This window comes from Benincasa hispida, chromosome 12 (assembly GCF_027475165.1).
Source record: "Benincasa hispida cultivar pf3 chromosome 12, pf3_genome.v1.1, whole genome shotgun sequence".
NCBI lineage: Eukaryota > Viridiplantae > Streptophyta > Magnoliopsida > Cucurbitales > Cucurbitaceae > Benincasa > Benincasa hispida.
Window position 1 is genome coordinate 67,697,721 of NC_143489.1, and position 26,247 is coordinate 67,723,967.

General features: G+C 34.8%; 3 protein-coding genes across 7 annotated transcripts; all 3 read left to right on the forward strand.

Annotated features, from left to right (window-relative positions):
• The first annotated feature begins 8,137 nt into the window (after positions 1–8,137).
• Positions 8,138–12,445, forward strand: LOC120092547 (small ribosomal subunit protein bS1c-like). 2 transcript variants are annotated; one of them, XM_090307736.1, is made up of 9 exons: positions 8,146–8,282; positions 8,381–8,571; positions 9,643–9,915; positions 10,207–10,287; positions 10,482–10,760; positions 10,846–10,956; positions 11,266–11,352; positions 11,436–11,555; positions 12,240–12,445. In XM_090307736.1, the coding sequence occupies exons 2-8, from the start codon at positions 8,491–8,493 to the stop codon at positions 11,442–11,444; spliced, it is 921 nt and encodes a 306-aa protein (XP_090163862.1). In that variant the 5' UTR covers positions 8,146–8,282; positions 8,381–8,490; the 3' UTR covers positions 11,445–11,555; positions 12,240–12,445. The 2 variants fall into 2 exon arrangements, with proteins under 2 accessions (XP_038906593.1, XP_090163862.1); XM_039050665.2 differs by having other exon boundaries at positions 8,138–8,571.
• Positions 12,446–16,800: 4,355 nt separating this feature from the next.
• LOC120092772 (galactinol synthase 2-like) lies at positions 16,801–18,894 on the forward strand. Its single transcript, XM_039050969.2, has 4 exons — positions 16,801–17,220; positions 17,353–17,676; positions 18,179–18,313; positions 18,413–18,894. Exons 1-4 carry the CDS (start codon positions 16,906–16,908, stop codon positions 18,632–18,634), a joined length of 996 nt encoding a protein of 331 aa, XP_038906897.1. The 5' UTR covers positions 16,801–16,905; the 3' UTR covers positions 18,635–18,894.
• Positions 18,895–19,922: 1,028 nt separating this feature from the next.
• Positions 19,923–23,600, forward strand: LOC120092774 (craniofacial development-like protein). Of its 4 annotated transcripts, none has more exons than XM_039050972.2 (6): positions 19,943–20,080; positions 20,890–21,115; positions 21,195–21,275; positions 21,397–21,521; positions 21,620–21,796; positions 23,014–23,600. In XM_039050972.2, exons 3-6 carry the CDS (start codon positions 21,209–21,211, stop codon positions 23,377–23,379), a joined length of 735 nt encoding a protein of 244 aa, XP_038906900.1. In that variant the 5' UTR covers positions 19,943–20,080; positions 20,890–21,115; positions 21,195–21,208; the 3' UTR covers positions 23,380–23,600. The 4 variants fall into 4 exon arrangements, with proteins under 4 accessions (XP_038906898.1, XP_038906899.1, XP_038906900.1 ...); XM_090308141.1 differs by having other exon boundaries at positions 19,971–20,080; positions 20,868–21,115; XM_039050970.2 differs by lacking the exon at positions 20,890–21,115 and having other exon boundaries at positions 19,923–20,080.
• Positions 23,601–26,247: the final 2,647 nt, after the last annotated feature.

Here is a 26,247-nt window from a genome sequence, read left to right on the forward strand (position 1 = left end):
GTCGGCATCAATCTTCACAGCGGCTCGCAGTGCCGCGGCATATGTCTTGAGATCCAAGGCATGCACCATCCCTCGCAACCCGCTCCTTAGGCCCTGGATAAATCTCTCGGTCCTCGCTGCCTCGATGGCCACTGGCTTAGGAGCAAACTGAGACAACTTATCGAATTCTTGCTCGTACTCGTCCACAGACATAACACCCTGCTTCAGGTTCAAAATTCTGTCTGCTTATTGTATCAGGTGTTGGTCGAAAAGTACTTCTCATAAAAACGTTCCTTGAACTGTTCCCAGGTTGCAAGGTCACCTCCAATATCGATCATCTTTTCTACCGAATGCCACCAGATTGCCGCGTTACCAGTCAGCATGAAGACTACGCATTGCAGTTTGTGCTCTTCCGGGCACCTCATAAAACAGAAAATTGTCTCAATGGATGACAACCACAGTTCTGCCTTGGTGGGGTCTCCTAACGATCTATCAAAGGGGCGAAGGTCATACTTCCAGAAATCCCTTAAATGTTTGGCCTCGAGAGACAGGCTCTGCGTGTCCTTGTCCTGCGGACGGGTTTGTCTTAACGGCTCGGGTGGCACTGGTTCCTCCTGAGCCTGAGTCTGGGCAGGCTGTCCTGCCATCATGCTATGGATTAGTTCCTACAGCTTCCTCATCAGAGCGGTTGCAACAGCTTCACTAATTCGGGCTTCCATTGCCTTTTCATCCACTTGGGTCATAGGCGGAATTGGCGCCGATGGAGTAGTTTGATTACTCCCCCTCTCTCTGCTTGTATTTCTTCTCTAGCTGTTTTCCTTGTTCTATGTTTAGGTGCCATGTCCTGTCATAAATTCGTACGTTAGCTAACTATTTCTGGGCCTCTCTCAAACATCATGCGTTTAAAACACTACATCACTGCCCTCATATACACATGGAAATTTTCGTTAGTAGAACGTACCTAGCGATGACGAGGAATTCGTTACTGGCCACAGGGATTATCTAGACTTACATAGTAAGTCAGTCTACAGAACCCAAAACATGGGCTCTGATACCAACTGTAACGACCCGATCCCCTAGGACTTAGGTGAGGTCATTACTAAAATAAATGCATGTATAGAATTTAAAACGACGCCCAGTTATGTTGAAATAAATGATAATTAAACAAGAGAAGTTCAAAAGACATTTATTAAATGCAATTGTTAAAACAATAATAGGGTACCCATAATTCGTAAAGACTATTAAAGGTATATAAAAGAAATAATCCTTAATAATGAAGTTTAAAACAATAAAACTAAACATTAAGGGAAAAATAAGGACTCTAAATGTCATGATGCGGAAGTGTAAAAACTAGTCCCAGTGGCACGATCACGAATTCCGCTAAGCCATCGCCGGTGCATCTATACCCTTACCTAAAACATCAACATAGAAAAGAATGAGCATGGAATACTCAGTAAGTAACCCCACCACTGGGGTCAAGTTAGGCATTTATGTCCTCTAGATACCCACCTATGGCACATAAATATATGTAACAAATAAGAGACTGAGTCCTATCCTATTGTAGTTAAGTATGCCCACAAAAATTGGTGAATCCTGAAGGAAACATAAAACTGGTGAATCCCGAAGGAAACACAAACTGGTGAGCATCTAATTAATCAATGAGGATATTCACACAGTCTTAACGTGCTAAGATTCAACATTGTACAGTTCTAAAACATACATAAAAATCCTTGATACCATGGCTTCATCACATACACATATTTCTTAGCAACATATTATACATCAACCATGCCTAACTTACATCATAAATCCATAACATGCAAGTATGCCTCAACACCAGCAGATCAGACATCGACATATGAAAACACATACTATCACATACTAACGATCAAGTACTTAGGTGTGTATGTAAACAAATCAGAATTCGTGCCAGAACATACTTTGATTCAGGTCATACTGTCAATCAATATGCTAACATTTACCATAACATATGCTTATCATGCTAGCATACAACTAAAGCCTGGCCTGTGGGCAGTTCCATTAGTAATATTACTTACCTCGAAATCAAATTCCGATTTTTAATCCAAGCTAATGATCTCCAACCAAAAACCCCTGAACTAAGTCCCCTATACAAAACATAACACAAATTTTAAATGCTTGGAACCAAGATCCATACATACAAATTAAATTTTGGGATCACCAATGAACTTACCCAACGAAACTTGATCAACCAACCCTCGTGAGATTTCGACTCAAAATTTCATAAACCCTAAACACTAAGATACCGTTGGAGACTAAGATAACAAATTAACGTCGCTGTCAAAGTCCAAAGGTTGCAAACAAAAAAATATTGTGAGGAAAGGCATAAACCCTAAACACTAGGGGTGTAAGAGCATCTACCTCATCCTTCGGCTCTTGCAAAATAGCTACTGATGGACCAGTTGTATCTTTATCCCCTGATGATATCTCGATGAGGACAACACCTTCCCCATCGTTCGAGTCCTTACTTAGATTTGTCTTATCATCATTAGTAGTGGGATCCTCAACCAGTGGCTTATCATTAGGTGGATAGTCATTCACTGTATTGTCAACAAGTAGGTCCCGGCCAATTGCTTCTTCAAGAGATTCAACCAACGTACCCTAGAAATAATATAAAGAAATAATCCAAATAAAACAATCTAAAGCAATGTAAATAATTATTGAACATTTTTTAATGCAACTTACCTTCAATACTAGCATCGACATGTCCTTTATGACCTTTGGCTCAGCCGTAAAGGATGAATCCATGAAATCCAACTTTCCCTTCAAGTGCTTCAAGTGTGGAATGTTGGGTTTTATGCCCTAAAACTCATAGATAATAAATGTTATTAATTGACCGTTATCAATAAAGAGTTATAAATGTTAATTCAATAAATGTTATTGTTTGTGTTGTTTGTCTATTTTGTCTTAATAACTCTAAATCCAATAAAATAAAATCTAAGGTTGCTTTATGAGTCTTGAACTATGTGTGGAGACATACAAGGATCAATGTTCAAAATACAACCTAAAGGGTCTATAGTATAGGGATAAGGCTGGGTATCTTATCCTAGTAACACTATGGATACGACCCACTTTGTATTTGATACAAACACAATGATCCAACATATTCGTATAGTTGACATGTGAGTGAGGTTATCCTATGAAATGAGTGTGCATAAGACTGGATCACGAAATAGTAACCACCAAATGTAACATCGTTAACTAGTTATGTTCCTATTTCAATAGGATGACCGAGGCAACTTAGTCTTAATCCTGAATATATTATGAACTCCTGTTCACGAGGGATTATCCTTTAATTTGTATGGGTGAGGGTGGCCAGTTCACCAACTCAATAGTTTGGGAACAAGACTGAGTGAGAGTTGGGAATATAATAATACAAGATGTAATTCACTCCTTCCCTCCTTAAGAGTGAATGTTCTCTTAAGTGGTGTCTCCAAAACTTGAACAAAGGACTCTACCCTTTCACTGACTCAAGAGGGATTTTTGTTTATTGGTTGGACCATAAATAGGTTGTTCATTAGAGAAACATTGATACTTAAGGAATCAGAGGTAACCTAAGGGTAAAACGATAATTTGACCCAATTGGAGTTATGAACACTCCTGAAGGACTAACTTACTGTTATTGATCTATATCCGTGGACACAGAAATATATCTGTAGTGAGAAGAGTGCAGCTGCGGGTCTTTAATGGAGTGTACCCACAGTTAACGAATATTAATTAACTTGGTTAATGAGTTTAGCTAATTAATCCCATATCATTGAGGAAACCATTTTTAGCAGATCCCATTTTTAGCTCACTAGAGGATATATAAGAAGGGTGATTTGAATTGTTCAACTTAATTTGTGGAAACCATATATTAATGTGATTAATATATAATTGATTATGAATATGATCTATAATTCAAATTAAATTGGAAATTAATATTTGAATAAGATTCAGTTAATTAATTCAAGTGAACTAGATGAACAAAAAAATTAATTAATAGAGAGGAATTGCACATATATATGATGTTTATGGTAATTAAATATATATACATTAAATTAGATTTAATGTATAAATAGTTATTTAATTAATGTGCAAATTACATTAAATAAGTGTTATTTAATTGTGCTAATTAATTAAATAAATGTTATTTAACTAATTAATCATGGAAAATGAAAATAGGAAAATGATTAGGAAAAGGGCCGACCCTTCTCTATATAAAGGTCTCTCTATGACTCCTTTAGTATACTGAATTTGTTAATCGAATTGGGAGAAGTACGAGGTTCACAATGTTTTTGTTGTAGGATTCAATCCCTTCAATTGGTATCAAAGCCAATTTCTTGCATCCATGTTCTTCGTATTTTTCAAAAAAAAAAATAGTTTAAAGATGGGTTTAATATTCTACATTTGAAATGTTTGAATGTCGGTTTACAAGATTGGATATTTTCGATTTTGGCATGTAGATTACTTTTAGTTTAATTAAATTGTAAGAGCCCATTGTAATTTTTGGTCAATTTAATACTTGCTTTGAGTCTATAAATCTGTGTTTGATCAAAAGGGCAACGGTTGCTAAAGAGATCGGGAAGAAAGGGAAGTGTTCGGGGCAAGTCCGGAGCCGGAAACGATGTGAACAACAACATTCTACCACTCAGCGTTGCGGCACTACTATCTCAACGTTGCAACATTGAAAGGCAGACGCAACGCAAAGTAGTCGTAATGTTGCAACGCTGACCTCAGCCTTGCAATGAATGCTCCAAGTTTCGACGGAGTGTTGGTGGCGTGTGCGAGGACGGTTCGACTACAACTGTTTTGACCCAATTTCCTTTGTATTATTTAATTAATATTAATTAATTAAATTAATATGATATTTATATTAATTTAATCAATTAATTTTGCATTAGGATGCCAAAATTGGTCCAATTTTTATTGTTTAAATTAATTTAATTATGCATTGGATGTTTAAGTTAATCTTTGAATTCATATTACATATTGTTTGTCATATAGATTCAAAAATACCCACCTTAGGATAAACATTTACATGCATCATAAATAAATATAAAAGGTTATATTTTATAGATGCATGATTAAATTATCATGCTCATGCATCATGATGTAAGTGTTATGTTAGTGATGTATGATTAACCTAAACATATCCATGTATCATACTATATATTAAAATTGTTATAATAAATAAATGCTTGTTTTTCATGCATGATTTATATAAGTGTTATATTTATTAAATGAAAATAGAATTTGCATTGAGTATGACATTATTTAGATATATATAATTGTCGTATTTAAAAGATGTCTTTAGATGCAAATTTATAGGTTTTAATAAAGCATCAAAATATAAGTGTTATAGTTTTAATGGAATGACTTAAAATCTATAATCAAGAATTGCATGCAACACACAGGTCCAAATTAATTTAAAATAGTTTAAAATTAATCAAACTAGACTTATATTTTTTTTCTAAAGAATTAGGAGAAGGGCTTGGCTCTTCTCTATATAAAGATCTCCCTATAACCCATTTGGGAGACACTAATATACATAACACACAAGTGTTATTGTGCAAAATTTTTCCTAAGCCACAAAGAGAATCTTCTCTAATCTCCAAAACCCTTTTTTCTTCCCTCCTAATAGTTGGATACCACCTATCCCTCTATTGGAATCCTAGAGAATAATGAGGTTACTCTCATGGTACAGTTCGAGATTGTTCAAGAAATCGTTCGTGACCAAGATCGTTGGAGGAGCCGTTTATTGGAATTTCAAGAGGATTGTTCGTGAAACTTAGGAATCTACAAAGGTAAGAATGGTTATAATCTTTTTCCCTAAAGCATATTATATTACATGTTTATATTATGTTTTAGTATACTGAATTTGTTTATGTAAAACTCGAATTGCGGGATGCAAGACGTTCACAACACTTCCACTGTGGGATTTGATTCCTTCACTGACTGCATTCACATGTGGTACGTTATCCACTAGCTGTAGTCCTTGCAGATGGAACTGTCTCAGGTGGTACACTCACCTGTGGACATCCTACATGCGACTCACTCACAGGTGAATCAGAGTTTGTGGTTCGACCACTCGCCAACGGATCATCACCAGTCGCATCTCCACCCACCCGTTCTTGACCCTCATCCTTAATTAGACCATGGACCACATTCTGGTGAAGGAGAGGGAGGTTCTACATACCCCTCGACAGTCGGAAGGTCCAAGGTACACTTCAAGTAGGCCTGCTTCTCATCGTTCATAACAAGATCATTTATACGGGCCTGGATGTAAACAAAAAGAATGAAAATTAGATCCCTAAACCCTAAAAGATGATATAAAATGTAGGGAAGAACGAACTACCACTTAAGACCCAAAAAATTGTGTTTGAATCACCCTAGATCTAGGTAAGTATGTGTAACTCCATTGCATAATGCGCGGTATTGCATCAATGAAAACCCTACTCATAACCTGCCCGCTGAGTGAAGAAACTATCTCATACACTTAAACCTACCAATTTAAAAAATAAACAAGAAACCGTCAGTGCATGATAGAGTCAAAGTACTAACAATAATATGATAAAACAGTTTAATGAACCTGAAAAGTGAATGAAAATCCATACAAGTTTTATGACTCAGATGACTTACTATTCACAGGCTTCTTCTTGTAGAACGACACTTTCCCATTTAGTTCACCCTTTAAGCTACTCAATGTTTTAACAAAAATCATGTTCTCCTAGTTGTAGCTACACAAATCCTCCAAGTCATCTATGAGTCCCAACGTGGTCCAGTCCATGCGATGCCTCTTTTTCCTTCCCATAATCGTTAATGAAATAGAATGTGACCATCTTCACCGCATCCTTATCATTCTAAAACTTAAGGTCCAGAAAACATTTGTCTAACTCAGTCTCATTCATGTTAGACCTATTGTCCAAATATAAATGCCTAAGCCTAAGAGTTTTATTCTTGTTTAAACTCAACTACTCGTCTGGGCCTATACCTCAATCCTGTCAATATATCATACTCGTCATGGCCAAAAGAGACTTTCTTCTCCAGTAATTTAAAGCGAATAACGGCTTCTATGCCTTCTCTACCTCCCTCAAAAGAATATAATGGTATAGAGGCCCATTAAAAACTAACTTAACGTCCAAAAAATGACTAGAAACATTTTGCCTAAATATGTATAACTGTCTAGGTGTTACTTTTTTCTTAATATTAAAAACAATTTTCGCTAAATGAGAACAAGTCAAATTTTTCAGAAAATAATTACAAGTGCGGATTTTAGTTACCAATGCCATCTACCAAACAGACCACAGAACAGAAGCAATTACAAAAAACAACAACAAAATAGAAGCATTTCTATGGACACTGCCTTAAATCTCGGGGGAATACTCAGGGTAAACTCGACTAAGATCGTGCCTTATTCATGAAGAACTCAGGACATTTACACCAGTGTGCCACGAGATTAGGGCTTTTGTTGCTTTCTATATAAAATCTCCCAGCATTCTCGGGCCACATATATCTTGAGATTTTATACAAGATGCAACTAAAAACTCAACAATCAGCCAAATCCCGAGATACATTCAATAAATCTCGGTGCAACTTCATCCAATCTCGTTCGAGATTCAACTACGTTCAAGCGTGATAGAATGACGTCTCTAGAAAATCATCGAATTAAGTCAAGATACATAAAAAGAAAATAAGATATGAAAAAAATGCAACTATATAATCCAGAATTCTTAGATATCTCATACAACTTCTAAAAACCCTAACAAACGGTAAATTAAAACTAAAGTATCTAACTAATTGAAAGAAATAGTGGAATACCTCTATAAAACGAGGTTTAAGGATGCAAATAATCGTTTTAAGGATGTGAATAAAAGTGGAAGTGAGCTAAACTGGAAAGCAAGTTGAGTGAGAACTTAGACGAAGTGAGGACCTATAATGGTTTCTGTGAAGATGAAGGGTTATTTCAATCAGGGATATTTTTGTTATTTCACAAGATTGCATAATTTGAATTCCTAATGTTTCAAATTAAATCTCTATAATGACCTCGACTAAAGAGGTCCGAGAAAAACCATTTACACGAGTTTTTAAAAAAGATGCTACTTTTATAATGTGAAAATTTAATGGGTTATTTTGCATCATAGGAGCCATCCATAAAAATTTCCCTTTGACAATTCTCCAATAACCTATTAAATAGCCGGAATACAAAGTTGCCGGAGCAGAGGGTGGAGAGAGGCGGAGATGAGCTCATCGGCGCATCAACCTTGTTGTGGGTTGAAGTCGAGGTATTCCTATTCCCCTCTTTCTTCATGGCGACTTTCAGCTTCCAGTTGGAACTGGAACCGATTTCCTCCAAAGGAATGGCGTAAACTGCTTCCATTAGTTTCAGCTGCAGCTTCTTCCCCTTCTCCCATTTCCAATGCACAGACCAAAGAGCGCCTTAAACTCAAGCAACTCTTCAAGGAAGCTTATGAACGCTGCTGTACATCCCCCATGGATGGCGTCTCCTTCACTCTTGAAGACTTCCATGCCGCTCTTGCAGATTACGACTTTGTTTCTGAACTCGGAACCAAGGTTAGTCTCCCATTATTCCACTTTCTTTCTTCTTGGCTTAGGTGTTTGTTGTTTTCAGTTGTAGATAGATTTCCAGAACAATTCTCATTCATTATAATCTGAACACCTTCATAGCTTTGCAAACTCACTTGATCTTTATTTATGTAAAGGCGACTAGGTAATAATGGAATTGCCTGTTTTCTTTGTTCGTTTTGAAGGTTACTGCTTGCCAATGTAGGAGGTTATTATTATTAAGCACATTCCTTCTTTGAATTTTGAGCATAGAACGAAAAAAGTATCCCTATGTGAGTGGATTTGCGAAGAATTTTATTTCTGTAGCATTTTCACGAACACATCAGAGCCTTCCATAATGATTTGATCAAGACTGTAATTACAGAAAAGATCCTTGTTCGAAAGAGTCTATAAAGAAGAACTAATTTGTACAATATTGGAAAAAAAATCAACAAAAGGTCAAGACTTATCTTCAAAGTTTTAGAGGGGATGTTTGATCATGTTATTCAAATTTGATTTAGTTTCAATTTGCAATTTGATTTAGGTTTGTTTTATTTCGTTTATTTGTTTTGCATTTGAATTGTGTTATTAGATTTAATTTTGAGTACTATAAATAGGTTTTTAGCGTTGTATTTCATAATGCACTCTTTATTCGATGGAACTCTAGCTGTCTTTGGTATTCTCTCCCTGTTTTCCTTTCCCTAAATTTAACCGTAATATATCGATACATCAAATGTCATCAATGATTCCCAGTCTCAAGCAACATTGGGCCTTATGCATATGAATTTTGAAAGTTTTCAATTGTTCCACTGAACACAAGTTGATTATAGAAAGAATTGAGCTAGACGTTCCTGAAAATTTGTGATCTGCTGTTGAAACTATTTAACTACCCATCAGTCTATAACCACCACAAAAAAACCAGCTTAATTAGGTAAATGTTAGCTGACTGACATTTTGGCTCCAACATCAGATAGCTAACAGAAATGTGTGTCATTACTTTCCTTAATATTTGCACATGCATCTTATGGACTAATGGATAACGGTTAACTTCTCAATAAGTTCAAATCATTGTCTTCTCAGGTTAAAGGTACTGTATTCTGTACCAATGCTAATGGGGCACTGGTTGATACTGTAAAGGGAACTGCATACTTGCCCACCCAAGAGGCATGCATTCTTAAAATAAAACATGTAGAAGAAGCAGGTATATATCCTGGTTTAGAAGAGGAGTTCATAATTATTGCTGAACAGGAAGATGGTGATGGCTTAATTCTGAGCTTGAGAAGTGTCCAGTATGGCCTTGCATGGGAGCGATGCAGACAACTCCAAGCTGAGGATATTGTTATCAAGGGTAAGGTGGGTTCTGCAAAATATATCATGCTTTTATAATTATGTTTCTTCCTTTTAGTATTCATGTGACCATTGCCTTTCATCTGTTTAATTCCTTCTTAGCTTCATAACCTAGTTGCAGGGCAGAGGCACTCCCACACTATTTTTCTTTTTTATCATTCTTCTCACTCATTACAAATGTGAATTTTAAATGTCTTTGTCATTCGTTGACTAATTTAAGATTTCACACTTGTTTTCACCGTTTACTACTTTTACCATCTCATTTTTTTTTCCTAAGAAAAGGATCTTGAAATGCAGGTTGTTGGTGCAACCAAAGGGGGAGTAGTAGTTCTTGTGGAAGGCCTTAGAGGCTTTGTTCCTTTCTCTCAGATATCAGCAGTTAGTTCACTTAACTGACATTCTTTTTGCTGACTTCTTATGCTTTAACTGACTGAATTTTTAAAACTTCTATTATTATTTCTGTGATAATATGATTAACTTGACCATTACAGACCACTACTTTTGCTTGTATTCTTCATCAGTTTTAAGCTCAATACTGTGCCGTGCATCTCTTTTTCGTGTCAACTTATCAGAAATCAACTGCAGAGGAGCTGCTTAATAAAGAGCTACGTCTGAAATTTGTTGAGGTCGATGAAGAACTATCTCGGCTAATCCTAAGTAACTCCAAGGCCATTGTTAGCCAAGCAGAGCTAAGAATTGGTTCAGTAGTTACTGGGACCGTGCAGATTCTGAAACCATATGGAGCCTTTATTGACATCGGTGGAATTAATGGGCTTCTTCATGTTAGTCAAATCAGTCAAAATCACATATTAGATATTGCAACTGTTCTTCAACCAGGAGATGTGCTTAAGGTATTTCATTGTCGATAAGAGCTTGATGGAGGTCATCATCATTGTACGGCCCTGTACATATTGAAATTAATTTTTGTGGTTGTAGGTCATGATTTTGAGCTATGACCAGAACAAAGGCCGTGTTAGTCTTTCTACCAAGAAATTGGAACCTACTCCTGGAGACATGATTCACAATCCAAAGCTTGTTTTTGAGAAGGTATGTCTTTCGCACTTTACTCCTGGAGACATGATTCACAATCCAATAAATTTTGTGACGTGCATTGCTTGTATTTTCAGAAGGTATTCCTTTTGCACTTTTCAATTCTTATTGCTATTTGTGTATATTTGGTTGCCGAGTCTCTTTTTTCCCCTTATATTTAACTGCTAGCGTGATTTCAACCTTTATGTGATCTTATGTAGGGGAAGCTCCAAAATTTATGGTTTTTCCACCCGTTCAATTTCACCTCGTATAATCAACTGAACTAAAATAGATTTTTTTAATTTTTATTTCTTGTATCTTTTCCAGGCTGACGAGATGGCTCAGACATTCAGGCAAAGAATAGCTCAAGCAGAAGCAATGGCTCGTGCTGGCCTTCTCGGATGTCAACCCGAGGTACTTATCTATTTATCCTGGATTTTTCAACTAAATTCAAGTAATGGAATTGAAAATGTTGATTAACTCCATCTCGATGTCAGAGTGGATAATGTGGGATTGACTCAGCTTTGATGGGGTATCGAGTGGGCTTACACTTGAGTTACCTGCAGAGGTTGTAGATCTCACATTGATAGTTTCCTCCACAGAATAATAACGGAGAGGTATTATAACTTGCTTCTCTCAAATTAAAATGCGCTGTCCTTCCATAGTTATAGACTATATAGGTCGACACTTGCTGGGTTTTTGCGTTGCTTGATTCACTACTATATATTTCTAATGGCCTAATACTGTGAAGAAAATCCACAATAAGTAACAAAGTTCGGATGGTCATTGTTAATTTATCATCATCAAGTATCATTTTCCTGATTCACAATTCAATTCAATTCTTCAGTGCTTGCCATCTGGTGCTAGAAGTTATTTTACAAATGGGCGTTGAGACTAGCAGATAAATGAAAAATCAGTAGGGGATGATTGAGAGTGATTTTAGATACAACGATTTCAATGAAAATTGTTTGTTTACAAGTGATTTGGATTTTCATATAATCATTTTAATGTTTGGTTTTACACTTCTAAATGTAATTTTCTTACCATTAAAATTAATTTTGAATGATTAAAGACATGTTCGAGAGTGATTTTAGTCCTTTCAAAATTACTTCCAAACATTCCCTTAGTTCAACTGCCGAGATCTGTTGTAGCTACATCGTTAATTTGATTGGTTATATTATTTCATAGGTCCATGTTGTTTTGTAGATCTGTGAAACATGGTTATATACATTCTATGCTTTTGATCTTGAATTAGTAATTTCATTCACTTGTTAAGTTTTGTTTGCAACTTTTGTTGGCAGTATGATATGAGTGATTCTACGAACAAATGATAGCCACCCTTCACCATTACATCCAATTCCTTGGTATTGGCTCTTAGCCTGGAATAATTGTTTGTATTTATTTTCTAACATAGAATTTGTAGTTGCTTGTATATTGCGAGAAAGTAATCATGTAGCTGACTTTTTAGAATTTTAAGAGGCCCAATACGCATTGCTACTTCGTTTTATGTTTGTTGATTTGTTTTGTACTTATTTGTGTTTTTCTTCTAAATTAGGGGCGGAGGTGCTTGAGATCATGTCAACTCAACTCAATTGAGATATTGATTCATAACCAATTTTAAGAAAGTATTTTTTTCTTTTTTTTTCATATTATCTACTTTTGCAAATATTTTCGAAATTCAAATCAAGTTTGAAAATAAAGCATAGTTTCTAAAATCTTGTTTATGTTTTTGAAATTTGAATAAAACCTCAAATATCTTTTCTTAGAAAATATGAACATTATTGTATAGAAGTTGTAAGAAAATAGGGGTAGTCGCAAATATAGAAATAAAGCCTAAAGAATTAGTAGATATAAAATAATCCAAAAAAAAATTGTTGATATAGTAAAGTTTAGATCTAGCTCTTAGAGTCTATCGTTGATAGGAGTATTTCTATGATAGAGTGATAAATTTGGTTATATTTACAGTTCTTTAAAAATATTATATACTTGATTATTAGATCTAAAAGTGCTATCCAATGTAATTACTCAAGAAAATACGTGTGATTTAGGAAAACTATAACCAAATGATTATTAAAACCTCATTTGGTTTTTTGTTTTTTTGTTTTTTATTTTAAAAAATTAAGTCTATTTCATTCACATTTCTTACAATGATTTGCATCATTCTTGAATACAATAATTGAATTCTTAACCAAATTTCAAAAACAAAAACAACTTTTTGAAAGGTTTTTTTAGTTCTAAAAAATTGACTTGGGTTTTTAAATAATGAGTGAAAAGTAGATAATAAAGAAAGAAATTTAGAGGTAGAAACATTGTCTATAAACTTAAATTTCAAAAAAAAAAAAAATGGTTACTAAACAAGTAGACTCGAAACTTACTTAGTATTGATTCCATTGCCATTTGTAACAATGTTTTTCAATAAATTCTTATTAAAACGGTTACTTTAACGTCTTTGCTTGAAAGTAATAAACAAAAGGTTGGATAACAAAAAAGTTCAAACCACACAACAAAATGAAGATTTAAAGTAAATCACATTAATGGAAAGAATAATTCAACACTTGATTCATTTGTATTAAAAAATAAAGGTTGGAGTAACACTATTAAGAGTTCTATGAAGGGTTGGATTAATTCTCTACCGCTGTGAATTGATTCAGTGGTTAGTAGATATCAATGTAAATAAAGAAGAGTATACATGAGAGGAGCTTTGACTACCCCTATCTCTCCGTGCATTTTCATCTTCGAAGAGAGAAATAATATATTTTTAATAGAAAATTTTATTACGTAGTAACTTGTGATTGAGTGCTTATGTGGGTGGCATGCAAAGATATATACAGTTCGAGATGCACCTAAGTGTTTTTCAATAATTAGGAGTTCATAGAAATGTCACCTATTACAAAGACGTAAGCTTGGAGACTTTTATACGCTTTACAAATTTGTCTGTCCAATCCCATATACATCCTAATTCCCAGTTGTTATAGTGAAGAATAATCTGAAAATGATATCAACATTTTTGCTCTTACCATTCAACTACGTTAGGATTATTGAAAGCTGCCATTATTGTGTAATCATGTTTGTTTTGAAATTGTTTACCAAATTTTACTCGTATTTGATGTTGTTTAATTACTTTAGATGGTATAATAATTTAAGTTGAAAAACAACAAGTTTCAAAGAATGGAATACTTAGGTGTAGAAGAAGACAATGTATTTATACATCTATTCTGCCAAAAAAAAAAAAAAAAAAAGAAAACAAAACAAAACAAAACACACAAATTTGGATGCCCTTATGCCTAGAGGTAGACTTTTCCACAAAGCTAAGGTGATTCAACCGTGTGGGACATCTTGTTTTCATTAAGGTTAAATTACCACCCCCCCCCCCCCCCCCCCCCCCCCCCCCCCCCCCCCCCCCCACCCACCCCCCAAAAAGGAAGGAAAAAAAACCCCTCCATTGAATTTTCTTTTTATTTTAACAACTACTCTATTCATTTTTAGAGTTAGAATATTACCGTTGATCTCTCATAAACGTTTTAAAAGAAAAACAATTTTAGACAATAGAAAACATTGTCAGAATGCTGGATGAAAATTGAGATATAAAAAGGTTGGCACTGGCCTATATTAGGAATTACAAACAACAAAGTTCCACTTTGACTAAAAAAGAGATCCACGATAATATGAGTGATGACAATTATCACAATTGGTATGAAGATTTTGTCTCTAACAAATGGTATTAGAGGCATGCTCTTGATCGGTCATGTTGGTAGAATCCTTCAATACCAAATAAATAAGTAATAAGTCTCAAAAGAAGATGTAATCATAGTGAGATATGTAGATGAGAGTTGTATCGGATTGACGGTATGTTCAATAGAGAAGAGAAGTTAGCATCAATAAGAATTACATAGATAAATGACAGTTTGAAGAGAGTTTAATTCAATATTGTTTGAGAACCTATTTTGTCCAACATCCTAACGAATTTCCTTACTCTAGAATAATTTAAAAATCTTATAAATATAAGAGTAATATTGAAACTTTGCGAAATGAAACAAATCATATATATATATATATATAAGGTTCAATATCGATGTTGACGGAAATATCGATATATTAATTTTACAATTTTTTTTATGAAAATATCAATAAAATGTCAATTTTGAAGGATATTTTTGAAATTATATAGACAAAAAAATTTAAAAAAATAGTAAAGAAACATTTTTATTATTTTTAAACTAGTTAACATGATTTATGTTAGTGACGTTTTGTTGTTTTTTTAATATTTCGTAAATTTTTCTACTATATAATAGAAATATCAATTTACCCTTTATGTAAATGTTAAATCCCATAGAAACATAGAAATGTCTAACATGTCGATGAAAATTAATATTATACGTGTATATATATACATATATAAAAGCTTTCATTATCATTGAATTAAATATTGCATATACAAGAATCGAATAATCTGGAGAAAGTAGGTTTCCTTTTTTACTTTGTGTAGCGGCTAAGTCTCTACAACATTGGCTTCGACTTTATTTGTAATTTTGGATCCGCCACAACACAATCAGACAAACTCCCATTTGATCATTACCTTTATCGAATCAAATTCTTGCCCTTCCAATGTGTCACAAATTTTTTATTTTAAAATGTTTATTACAAGAGATTTGTAAAATCAATATTAAATTACTTTAAGTAGGTTTCAATTCTGTCAATAACCCGTGAGAATTTGGAAATATTTTTAGCCAACTCGTTAAATCATAAGTTTTAACCATATTAATTGGGCCAAAATTTATTTAACAGACAAGTTATATGAGTTTTTTTTTTTTAAATATAAAAAAATGAATCAAAATATTTATAAAATATAGTAAAATTTTAGAGTTATCAATGATAAACGCTGATAGACATTAATAGACTTCTATCAGTGTCTATCAACGTCTATAATTGATAGTTTTAAAATTTTGTTATATATTGTAAATATTTTCAACAGTTTTACCATTTGAAATAATTTCTCTTTTTTTCTTAACGATAATAATGATAAAGGTCTAAATAAAATTATAATCGAAAATACTTTAAAAACATCTATTGAAATATTTTGTTTTGATCATTATGGTTGTTTTCTCACCATATTTTTCTAAGCTTGTTGTAACCCTTAAAAACACAAAACCAAGTTTTTTTAATTTTTTTTTAAAGAAATTAGTTTGGTTTTTAAAAAGGTTTCTAACGAGACGGTAATAAAACAATAAAATTATAGGAAAAAAAAAGAAAAAAAAAGTAGTTTATATAAATTTAATTTTTAAAAATAAAAAATTAAACAAAAATAGTCATCAAACATCGTCTTAAACACAATTGCAATCCATTTCTTAAGCAACTAAAGATCATTAACTTTATATATATATATATATATAATCATAACATATTTAAATAAAATGTCAAAGTCTGAGATTCTTTGATCCTCCCTAAATTATCCATTTTTGTCTTGTCTACAAACTTGCAAGAGAGAGAAGGGAAAAAAGGTTCATAGATAGGAATGACCCATAATTGAAATATTGGGAGTAGTAATAAAGCAAGAAGGATATAAGATTAGTATATCCAAGAGGGATGTGATGATCAAAGTGCACAAGAATCTTCTTATTGATAGGAGAAGAGAATACAAACTCTTACAACTTTTGATCAAATGGCCAAAATGCCCTCCATCTCAGCTTAAGGATAGGATTCCAAGTCATATTCATACCACAAATATGAATATCTAAACCAATAAGTAGCAAGTAATTACAATCACAATCATAAGTATATATAAACTTAGGGGTGCCTATAAACTAAGCAATGTTCCTCAAGGCCCTATAAATAGCTGCCTTCCCATTCCTTCACAACTCAAGCTTGAAGGACTAAAACAAGATCTTGTAAGCTTGCTCTTCTTATTAGGTCCTTCTTGCCTCCCTTTTTAAAGAAAACTTTGATTGTTTCAAAAGCGCCAAGGATAATATGTCTCCAGCAGCTGCCCCGAAAAACGCCATCGAGTCGATCGACGCCCCGAAGAGGGCGTACGTGACGTTCTTGGCTGGTAATGGTGACTATTGGAAAGGTGTAGTTGGATTGGCAAAGGGTCTCAGAAAGGCCAAAGCCGCCTACCCTCTCATTGTTGCTGTCCTTCCTGATGTTCCTGAAGACCATCGTCAAATTCTCGAGTATCAGGGTTGTATCGTCCGCGAGATCGAGCCTGTTTATCCTCCGGAAAATCAGACCCAATTTGCCATGGCATATTACGTTATCAATTACTCAAAGCTCAGGATCTGGGAGGTACTAATATTATACATATTATTCATTCATGTTTCTTGTTAAAGTATTGTAATATAGTCACTATAATTAATTTAAATTCGATTGATGATATTTGACAACTTTAACTTCAAGTAACGATTGATTTGATTGCAGTTTGTGGAGTACGAGAAGCTGATATATTTGGATGGGGACATCCAAGTGTTTGAAAACATAGACCATTTGTTTGAAATGCCAAATGGATACTTCTATGCAGTGATGGATTGCTTTTGTGAGAAGACATGGAGTAATTCTCCACAATACAAAATTGGGTATTGCCAACAATGCCCTGACAAAGTGAAATGGCCTGTGGAGGAAATGGGAAATCCACCACCACTTTACTTCAATGCTGGATTTTTTGTGTATGAACCTGATCTTTTCACTTACAAGGATCTTCTTGAGACTTGCAAGAACACTACTCCAACATTGTTTGCTGAGCAGGTAATTAATCATTCATTCAATATGGATTAATACTTAGTTGCTACTTGAGTTGTGTCGCCGTTACATTAGTTTATGAAAAAAATTGTATAAATGTTAAAATGAAATTTGTTGTGCGAGACCAAATGGTTAGATTTCTAGACTATATCAAGTATTACTCTTAAATTGTATCTACTTTTTTTATCGAGAATTTTGTGTTTGATAGATCTCTGGACTTTAAAAATATTTGATAAATTTTTTAACTTTAAAGGTTTTATTTAATACGTCTATATATTTTTTTAACTTTAAAGATTTATTTAAATTGTATATATTGATTACTTTCTATGAAGTAAATTTTATTCGTAAGAAAACAACCTTAATTTTTCAATTTTATGTCTAAGAGAATGAGTTAAGATATATAAGAAATAAAATTAAAATTAAAGTTAAAATATTTTAAAATTGCAAGACTAAATATGGACAAAGTTAACTCTTTTTTGAATTATCATATTATTTGTATCTCCTATAGGACTTCTTGAACATGTACTTCAACGACATATACAAGCCAATTCCTCCCATTTACAATCTCGTCATGGCCATGCTGTGGCGTCATCCCGAGAACATCGACGTCGACAAAGTCAAAGTTGTCCACTACTGTGCAGCGGTACGTGTTAAAACTTATTTTAGTCCTTATATTCTCAAATATTTAAATTTATAATGATGAAGTCTCTGTCATATTTATTTTAAATTAACGTATGTGTAGGGATCGAAACCGTGGAGGTACACAGGAAAAGAAGAGAATATGGACAGAGAAGACATAAAAATGTTGGTGAAGAAATGGTGGGAAGTTTACGAAGATGAATCTTTGGATTACCAAAATGTTCTCAAATCTGAAACTAAACAAGAAACTAATCTCACACCTTTGATCTCTGTGCTGTCTGAGGCTGAAGTTGTTAACCACATCACAGCTCCTTCCGCTGCTTAAATATATATGTATATATAATTATATTTATATATAAATTAATATATATAAATATATATATACACATATTATATGTATTATATGAGTGTTTATGGTGTGAGCCAAATATTAATTATGATGAGTACTAATTAAGTGGGTGCTTAATTAATTAAGCTTTTATGTATAGTAGCTTTGGTACTGGGGGCTGTGTGCAACTCCCAACCTTGTTCATGGCTACACTTTAAATTTCCAAATTTTATGAAATAAGGCTGGTTTTATCTGCCTTTCCTTTTTGCTTTATTATTTTCCTTCTTCTCTTTATAAATTACTACAAAACCAAGCTTAATTATGCTACTCTATGTTTAATTAACTTTTTCTCCTTTGATACTATTTCCTTATAATATACCTATCACATGAGAGAAGGGAAAAAAGAAAAACAAAACTATAACTAATATTCCTAACAATTATTCAAACATAATTCAATAGATAAAGAGTATCTCATTTCAAAGGTCTAAACTTAGTTTCTATTCTTCAGTTGTTGAGTTAAAAAAACGAAATATTGTATGCAAGTAAAAATATACGTTGAGAGTAATATATATCAACCAATGCGTAAATTAAACATTAATTTACTCTTCATGCTACTGGACTGTTCATGATCCTATTTGTCGAGACTTTTCATTTAGCCGTGAGCATGATGTAAGAAACTTTCTTTTTCTGTCGAAAGTTAGCATGCCTTTAATTTAGTTTATATTTTTTAGGATAAAGATAACTCTTAAAAATAGTCTTTATAGTTCTTTTTTTTAAAAAAAAAAAACGTCTCTATTAGCATTCAAACCATAAATTTTAGAAAGGAACAACTACAAATATAGCAATAGACTCAAAGTATTAGTGAGTATAGCATAATGTAAAAAAAAATTACAAAAATGACCAAATTTAGATAGTCTATCAATGATAGACCATATTACTGGTAGGAGTTTATAGTGATGGACCAAATCACTGGTGAGAATCTATCAACTATAGAAGTCTATTTCTACTAGACTGTGCTATATTTATTATTATTTTTAAAAAAAATATTGTTATATACTTAGTTATTGTCTCTATGCTATCTATTGCAATTATCCTTTTGCATCGTCGGAAAATTATTAGTATTATCTAACCAAGTTTGATAAAAAAAAATAAATTCAAAAGACTAATTTTAAAATTTATCGAATGTATGTATGTATATTAATTAAGATAGTTTTAAAATATTATTTTTAAAAAAATGAAGCTAATCAATAAAATAATATATATAAACCAAAGAAAAATGGAAGGGATGGGTTATAAATAATATTGGGCCGAGGCGGAACCGGGAAAACAAGTCCAGGTGATTCCACGGCTAAGTACACAAAATTTCCATTGAAAGCCCTAAACCTCGCGAGAGAGAAACCTTCCGAGTTCCGATGGCTACCACCAACGACCTCCATGGCTCTGGTACTCCTCTTTCTTCTATGCTTCCTTCTTGTTGTTTCATGAAATTGCTTTCTGCTTTAAATTTTTCAGAATCAACCAATCCTGTGCGAACGAGGAGGAACGTTCATTGTTCTTCCCTTTCTTACTTTTCCTTTTTCTGTTTCCTCTCATATATCCAGATATGTATGATTCTGAACTGAATTCAAATCCAGCAAGTTTTTTAGAATATATGCGTTTTCTTACTCTTCGTGGCGCTGTAATTGTCTTTCTGAGTTGAACCTTCAATTGAGGACTTCTAGTATTAAGATAAAGATATGAATTCTTGAGGGCTCATAAAGGAGGGGTGAAAAATATTTTAATTCAGTATATTCGTCCTGCGGTATTTGTAAAATTTTTTTCGGAATTTTATTGAGGGGTTAAGTTTTCATACGGTGTAGCCATCAGAGATTTGCGATACTTGAAGCTGGGTACTGAAAATAACCTTCCGTATGCCCCATTTATGAAAAATATATTTTTTGCTATCGAAATTCTAACCGGATGATTTTTATGTATTTTCGAATATAATTGTAATCAGGCCTTCAGGATCTTGTAAACTATAAACTATCGTGTATAATTTTTTTTTCCCCTTTTCAAAACTAGCTGCCTAAATTTTGTAATTACATCTTGTTAACTGTTTTCATTTTACAATACCTTCTTATATAGAGTTCCTTCAATTTTCAATGTTACAACAGTTGATTTCCAAACCTCGAGGAATTTTTTGTTGTTTCATGTTCTGACCTTTGGAATTCTGTTTTTGATCTGTACTGAGGTATGCCATTTATATTTTGAAGATAATTCCTCTATGGGTAAAGATTATTTGAGTGAACAGAAGACATTTGCTCCTTGAAATAATGGAAAGGACAGTCTTGCTGCTGATTGGCGTTTTATCATCTTTTGTTGTCTTCTGGTTATCTTTATTTGTCGGGACCGTGCTAAGTGTTTAATCTCCATTAGTACTCTTACCTCAATTCATTATCAAGGCATTAGTTGATCCTCCTTCCACAAGTATTGAGTCATGTATGGTAACATCTCATACAAGATTTCAGCTTTTCCTATTTTTCCTTGGAAGGTTGAGTTTTTCCACATAATATGTCAGATACTGTGAATGAAATGCTTATGGAGTCAACTAAGGAAGGATCTGCTCATATGGGTTCAGAGGGAAAGACTAATGACACAGGTGAGAATAGGTAGCCGACTAGATGTCCTTCATTGTTTCTTGCTTTAATTCTTTTCTTTACCATACATTTTGTGCTGCTCATGTTAAATTGTTGATCAAGTGGTCTTCTTTATCATGGTAGAAATAAAAGCACGTGTTGATTCCATGTGGGAGCAAATGAATAAAGGGGTGTCTAGAAAAACACTAAAAGGTTTGTCAACCAAACGATCTCCAGCTGTGAATAAAAACTCAAAGAAGCCATCCAATGTAAAAATTCACATTCTGCTCTTTTGCATAATGAGGCGGCTCAAAATATAGTGAAAATATCTCTTACTTTTTTCTCTCTCCATCTCCCCTGTGTCTAGAATTGGATTGCATATCTTGGTATGACGTCAAAGAAGCCTCAAGAAAAAGATATATTATCAGAAGGATCCGAGGTTCTGCAGAACAGTTCTACTGATGATGCTAGGATGCTTGCTGCTACTGCTCTCTCAGCTGTTAGGGATGCTGCAGCTACCATTTCTTGCAGGGGGAAAGTTGAGGTGCCAATACTTTCCTCACAATTTTTCATTTGTTTTTCTACCCTTTTAGGTTTGATTATCTAGGCATTTGGTTTTCTATTGTTATGAGACGTATAGAGCGGAAGATGGATTATCTTAGTTTGTCTGGTTAGTTTGGATGATTGTTTAGAGAATTTCTCTGTTGTTGGGTGGAAGGAGAACATCCTTCTGTAATGATGCATGGGTAGGTATGAAATACCCTTCTTCTTCCATCTCTCTCTGTCCTTTTTTTTTTTTTTTGGTGATTTCTCGGGAAAAAATGTTCTGTTCTTTGTTCCTTGGGAAGAAGAAACTCATTCTTGGGGAATGGGTGTGAGGAGAAACTTACAGGAGGGAAGTAGATAGCAACTGTGCTTGACTTGTTGATGAGATGAATGAAGGAAAGATAAAAGAGTTTGGAGGGTGGATCCATCTAGAACATTCTTGGTGAAATGCTCTGTGAAGCTGCTCTGCTGAAGTGCATGATTGTCGGAAACTGAAAATTTTGGATACTACAATTTGATGGCATTAACAACAAGTAAGTCGTAGAAAAGGTGTCCTCTTTGCTTTTAGAAAAAGAAGAAGAAAAAGGGCCATCTGTTGCTTTAAGCTTCATACTGCCTTCTTTGCATGAAGGCAGGGGAGGATCAAGTGCATTTGTCTTTTTGATGTTCATATGGAAAAAGCTGTTGGGATAATCCTCTAATATATTTTGGCTTTTCATAGCCTCATAGCTGTTGGAAAAATGCCCTATGGGGGGTAACGTATAACCTTTTCTTCGGAGTGTAAAGCTCGAAACCAAAGCTAATTTTTTATGGATTAATGCCATTAGAGCAATCATTGGGAGGATTTGATTTGAAAGGAATCAAATTAGAGAGATCTTGAGGAGAGAATGAGTATTACAAAATATCAAGCCTCTTCTTAGTGTGGCTTGTCTACCATATTTTGTTACTATACCTCCAATGTAATTTAATTTTAGTTTGGGGGGCATTGTGTGAGATGTATAGGAGAGTCCTCCAAGAGGTTGGCAGTCCTGATATTTCAGAACTGTACTTGATTTGTGCAAACTTGCCCCCAATCAGCTTGTGTGGTTTCTAGCCTCGTTTATTTCATTTTGCAATACCATTTCTTGTAAAACAGTGAAACATCAAGTTTTGGCATTTTATTATATTGATCTGTTAGTTGATGAACTCAAACCATTGTTCTTTTACTTTCAACAGATCACAGAGATTAGGGACTTTGCAGGCCAAAATGTTGAAATTAAAAAGTTTGTAGATGCTGATTCAAAAGAAGCATATGAGAAAATGAAGGCACCTCCTACTTCAGCTGTTGATGTAGTCTTGGAACAAATCAAGAAGAAACAAAAGCTTAGTGTACTTGACAAGACGAAAAAAGACTGGGGGGAGTTCAAGGAAGAGAACAAGGGTCTGGAAGAGGACTTGGATGCTTACAAAAAGAGCTCAAACCAATATCTTGATAAAGTTTCCTTTTTGCAGCGAACTGATTACAGGGAGTTCGAACGAGAGCGGGATGCACGGTTGGCTTTGCAGGCCAGGAGGAGGCCTGATATGCGAGAGGACCCATAATTTAAGCCATTGTCCGAAGCTCTGTGAAGAATGTGCCCTAATTTTTTAGGTTCTGAGAATTTCTTGTGCGGATCATTTTCCTATAAATCGATAAGAAAGAATTCCTGTAGCGCAGTTGTTTTTCATTCTGTTGTGTATAGATAAATCTTCGAGCTTCGGTTATTAAATATTATTCATTTGGTGGGAAGTGTACAATCTTCTTAACCATACTGTTGTCCAAATTTTAGATTGTATTTGCATTGCTTTCTTGCCATTTTTTAAGGCAGCGGTATATTAAAAACAGAAGAATCAAAACAATGAATGAGGGAACAGCTTTTTCAAGATCGAGATGAACCTGAAGAAGGTGCAAAGTTCTCTTGAATTTTACAAAAAGAAGAGATATTAACATACTAGGACTGACAAATCAGTATCCATACGGTTCAAAAGTTCGACGACCTCTAGTGAATTCAACTCAACCACTATTAGGAGATTTTGGGTTCATTTAGAGTGATTTAAGAAAAAAATGTTTTTTAAAAAACTCATTTTTATTTAAATACTTTGGATAAAAATTGATTAAAATACACTTAAAAGACTATTTTGAGTGACTACCAAATATTCCGTTTTCTTTTAAAATGACTTATTTAAAATGTATTCCTGTCGAAAATGTCTGTTAATCTAGGGGCGTTCTTGTAATTTCTTATGCACCTAGGGCTTCCCATTGTCTATTTATTTGGTGTATTTTGTGTATCTGAACAATAATAAAAAACCTCGTTTTTCGTCTCTCTTTTCATCATGGTATCAGAGCAAGGGGACGAAATCTTAGCTGTCATCAACGAGAATCAACCATAGTCTTCTTCAGCAGCCTCCATGGGAATCGCTGGAGTCGCAAACGTCGATATCACAGCAACCATTTAGGAAATTGTAGAGTGTTACTCCAAGCCGCGCTGTCTCAACTGGTTCCAGCTGCCATTCAGATTTAGTAGCCGTTCGACACCAGCCAGCTCGTCCATCCTAGATCGAGGCTTTGATTATTGGTCAGAGTCGTTCGACGTTTGAAGCCCAGCCGATCGGAGCCGCCCCTCAGCAGACCGTGCTGAGCCAAGCCGATGAGCGATACCCAGACTTCACGGCTGGACATTTCTATTCGCAGCTTCCGCCTGCGCCAAGCCTAGCCGACGGACAATTTCAGGGTTACGCGGCGGGTTCCCTTCAGTCGCGCCGAGCCTAGTCCTCTGTTCGTGACAACCTCCTTCAGTCGTGCCGAGCCCAACTCTTCAATCCCTTTCGCATCGACTGATGGTAAGCTGGTTCCCACGGCTGACTCCTTCCAACCCATGATCGTGCCTTTTCCTGGTGAACAGAAAGGTCCACCCACGCCAAGCAGTAGCAGCACGGCCCAATGCCCTAGTGAGATTCGATGTCGTTTCGCCTATCTCCAACAACAAATAGCAGACTTCAAAATAGTTCTTGGCACGAATCCACAACCAGATTTCTCTGCCAACCTACCGATCTACTCTAAGAATCGGTAAACTCTTTCTCTGTTTTACCCGATACGAATTATTTGTCTGACATAATGGGCAATTCTGCAGGGTTCATCGTTGGAGAAAAGTTGAATGACCAGAATTATTTTTCTTGGTCACAATAAATCAGAATGGTATTGGAAGGGTGACATAAGTTTGGGTACTTGACGGGGGAGATACCAAAACCTGAACCGAGTGACCCTCAAGAATATATCTGGAAAGAGGAAGATTCCTTGTTACGATCAGTTCTTGTTAACAGTATGGAAACTCAAATTGGTAGATCGTTACTGTATGCTACAATTGCCAAGGATATTTGGGATGTTGTGCAGAAGTTTTACTCAAAAAGGCAGAATGCATCTCGATTGTACACTCTACGCAAGTAGATCCATGATTGAAAACAAGGGACCATGGATGTAGCATCATATTTTAATAAACTGTCCATGTTATGGCAAGAGATGGATCAATGTCGAGAAATAGTCTGGAATTGCGCATAAGATGGGGCTCAGTATTTAAAGATTGAGGAAGCTGATCGGGTCTATGACTTCTTAGCTAGATTGAACTCTAAATTCGATGTTGTTTGAAGTCGAATATTAGGCCAACGCCCTATACCCTCTCTCATGGAGGTATGTTCAGAAATATGGCTAGAAGAGGACAAATCGAGTGCTATGAACAACCCAATTAGCACTTCAACTGAGGTTGCGACCTTTGCTACAAAATCATCCAACTCTGGTGCTGATAAGAAACCCCCTCCTGCCTGTAAGCACTGCAAAAAGTCGTGGCATACAAAAGACCAGTGTTGGAAGCTATATGGGCGACCTCCAACAGTAGACGTCACCAGTCACATGACAAGTCAAACCCTGGACGTGCTCTAATGATTGACTTGGCGAATGAGAATCCTCAGCATTAACCTTCGGCTGAGTAAGACCAATTTAAGTGCAGTTGGAGTCAGCTTCATTGCGTAGTCAGACACAATTCAATTTTTTGGCCTTATTAGTATTAATGGTAAAAAAAACCTTGGATTGTTGACTCATGGGCTACAAATCATCTTACTGGCTCATCTGATCAATTTCTTTCATATTGTCCAAGTGCTGGTAATGAACAGATTAGAATTGCAGATGGATCCTTTGCCCTTGTTGCTAGGGAAGGATATCTTTCTCCGTTTGAGGGTTTGGTACTGCATGATGTGTTGCATGTTCCTAAGATTTCGTATAATTTATTATCCATCAATAAAATTACAAGAGATCTAAGTTGTCAAGCAGTTTTTTCACCCGACTTTGTTTTATTTCAGGATCTAAGCTCGTAGACGACGATTGGTACTGTCCGGCATGATAGGGGGCTCTACTTCCTAACTGATGATACTTCTTCTAGG

What these genes read in the sequence shown, in the direction of transcription:
- LOC120092547 (XM_039050665.2), top strand. Translation starts at nt 8,239, where the DNA reads ATGAGCTCATCGGCGCATCAACCTTGTTGTGGGTTGAAGTCGAGGTAT. An exon ending in ATATTGTTATCAAGGGTAAG is followed by an intron (nt 9,916 to 10,206) that starts GTGGGTTCTGCA and finishes CTTGAAATGCAG; the next exon opens with GTTGTTGGTGCAACCAAAGG. An exon ending in CTTTCTCTCAGATATCAGCA is followed by an intron (nt 10,288 to 10,481) that starts GTTAGTTCACTT and finishes TCAACTTATCAG; the next exon opens with AAATCAACTGCAGAGGAGCT.
- LOC120092772 (XM_039050969.2), top strand. Translation starts at nt 16,906, where the DNA reads ATGTCTCCAGCAGCTGCCCCGAAAAACGCCATCGAGTCGATCGACGCC. An exon ending in CAAAGCTCAGGATCTGGGAG is followed by an intron (nt 17,221 to 17,352) that starts GTACTAATATTA and finishes ATTTGATTGCAG; the next exon opens with TTTGTGGAGTACGAGAAGCT. An exon ending in CAACATTGTTTGCTGAGCAG is followed by an intron (nt 17,677 to 18,178) that starts GTAATTAATCAT and finishes TATCTCCTATAG; the next exon opens with GACTTCTTGAACATGTACTT.
- LOC120092774 (XM_039050970.2), top strand. Translation starts at nt 20,050, where the DNA reads ATGGCTACCACCAACGACCTCCATGGCTCTG. An exon ending in GGGAAAGACTAATGACACAG is followed by an intron (nt 21,276 to 21,396) that starts GTGAGAATAGGT and finishes TTATCATGGTAG; the next exon opens with AAATAAAAGCACGTGTTGAT. An exon ending in ACTCAAAGAAGCCATCCAAT is followed by an intron (nt 21,522 to 21,619) that starts GTAAAAATTCAC and finishes CCCTGTGTCTAG; the next exon opens with AATTGGATTGCATATCTTGG.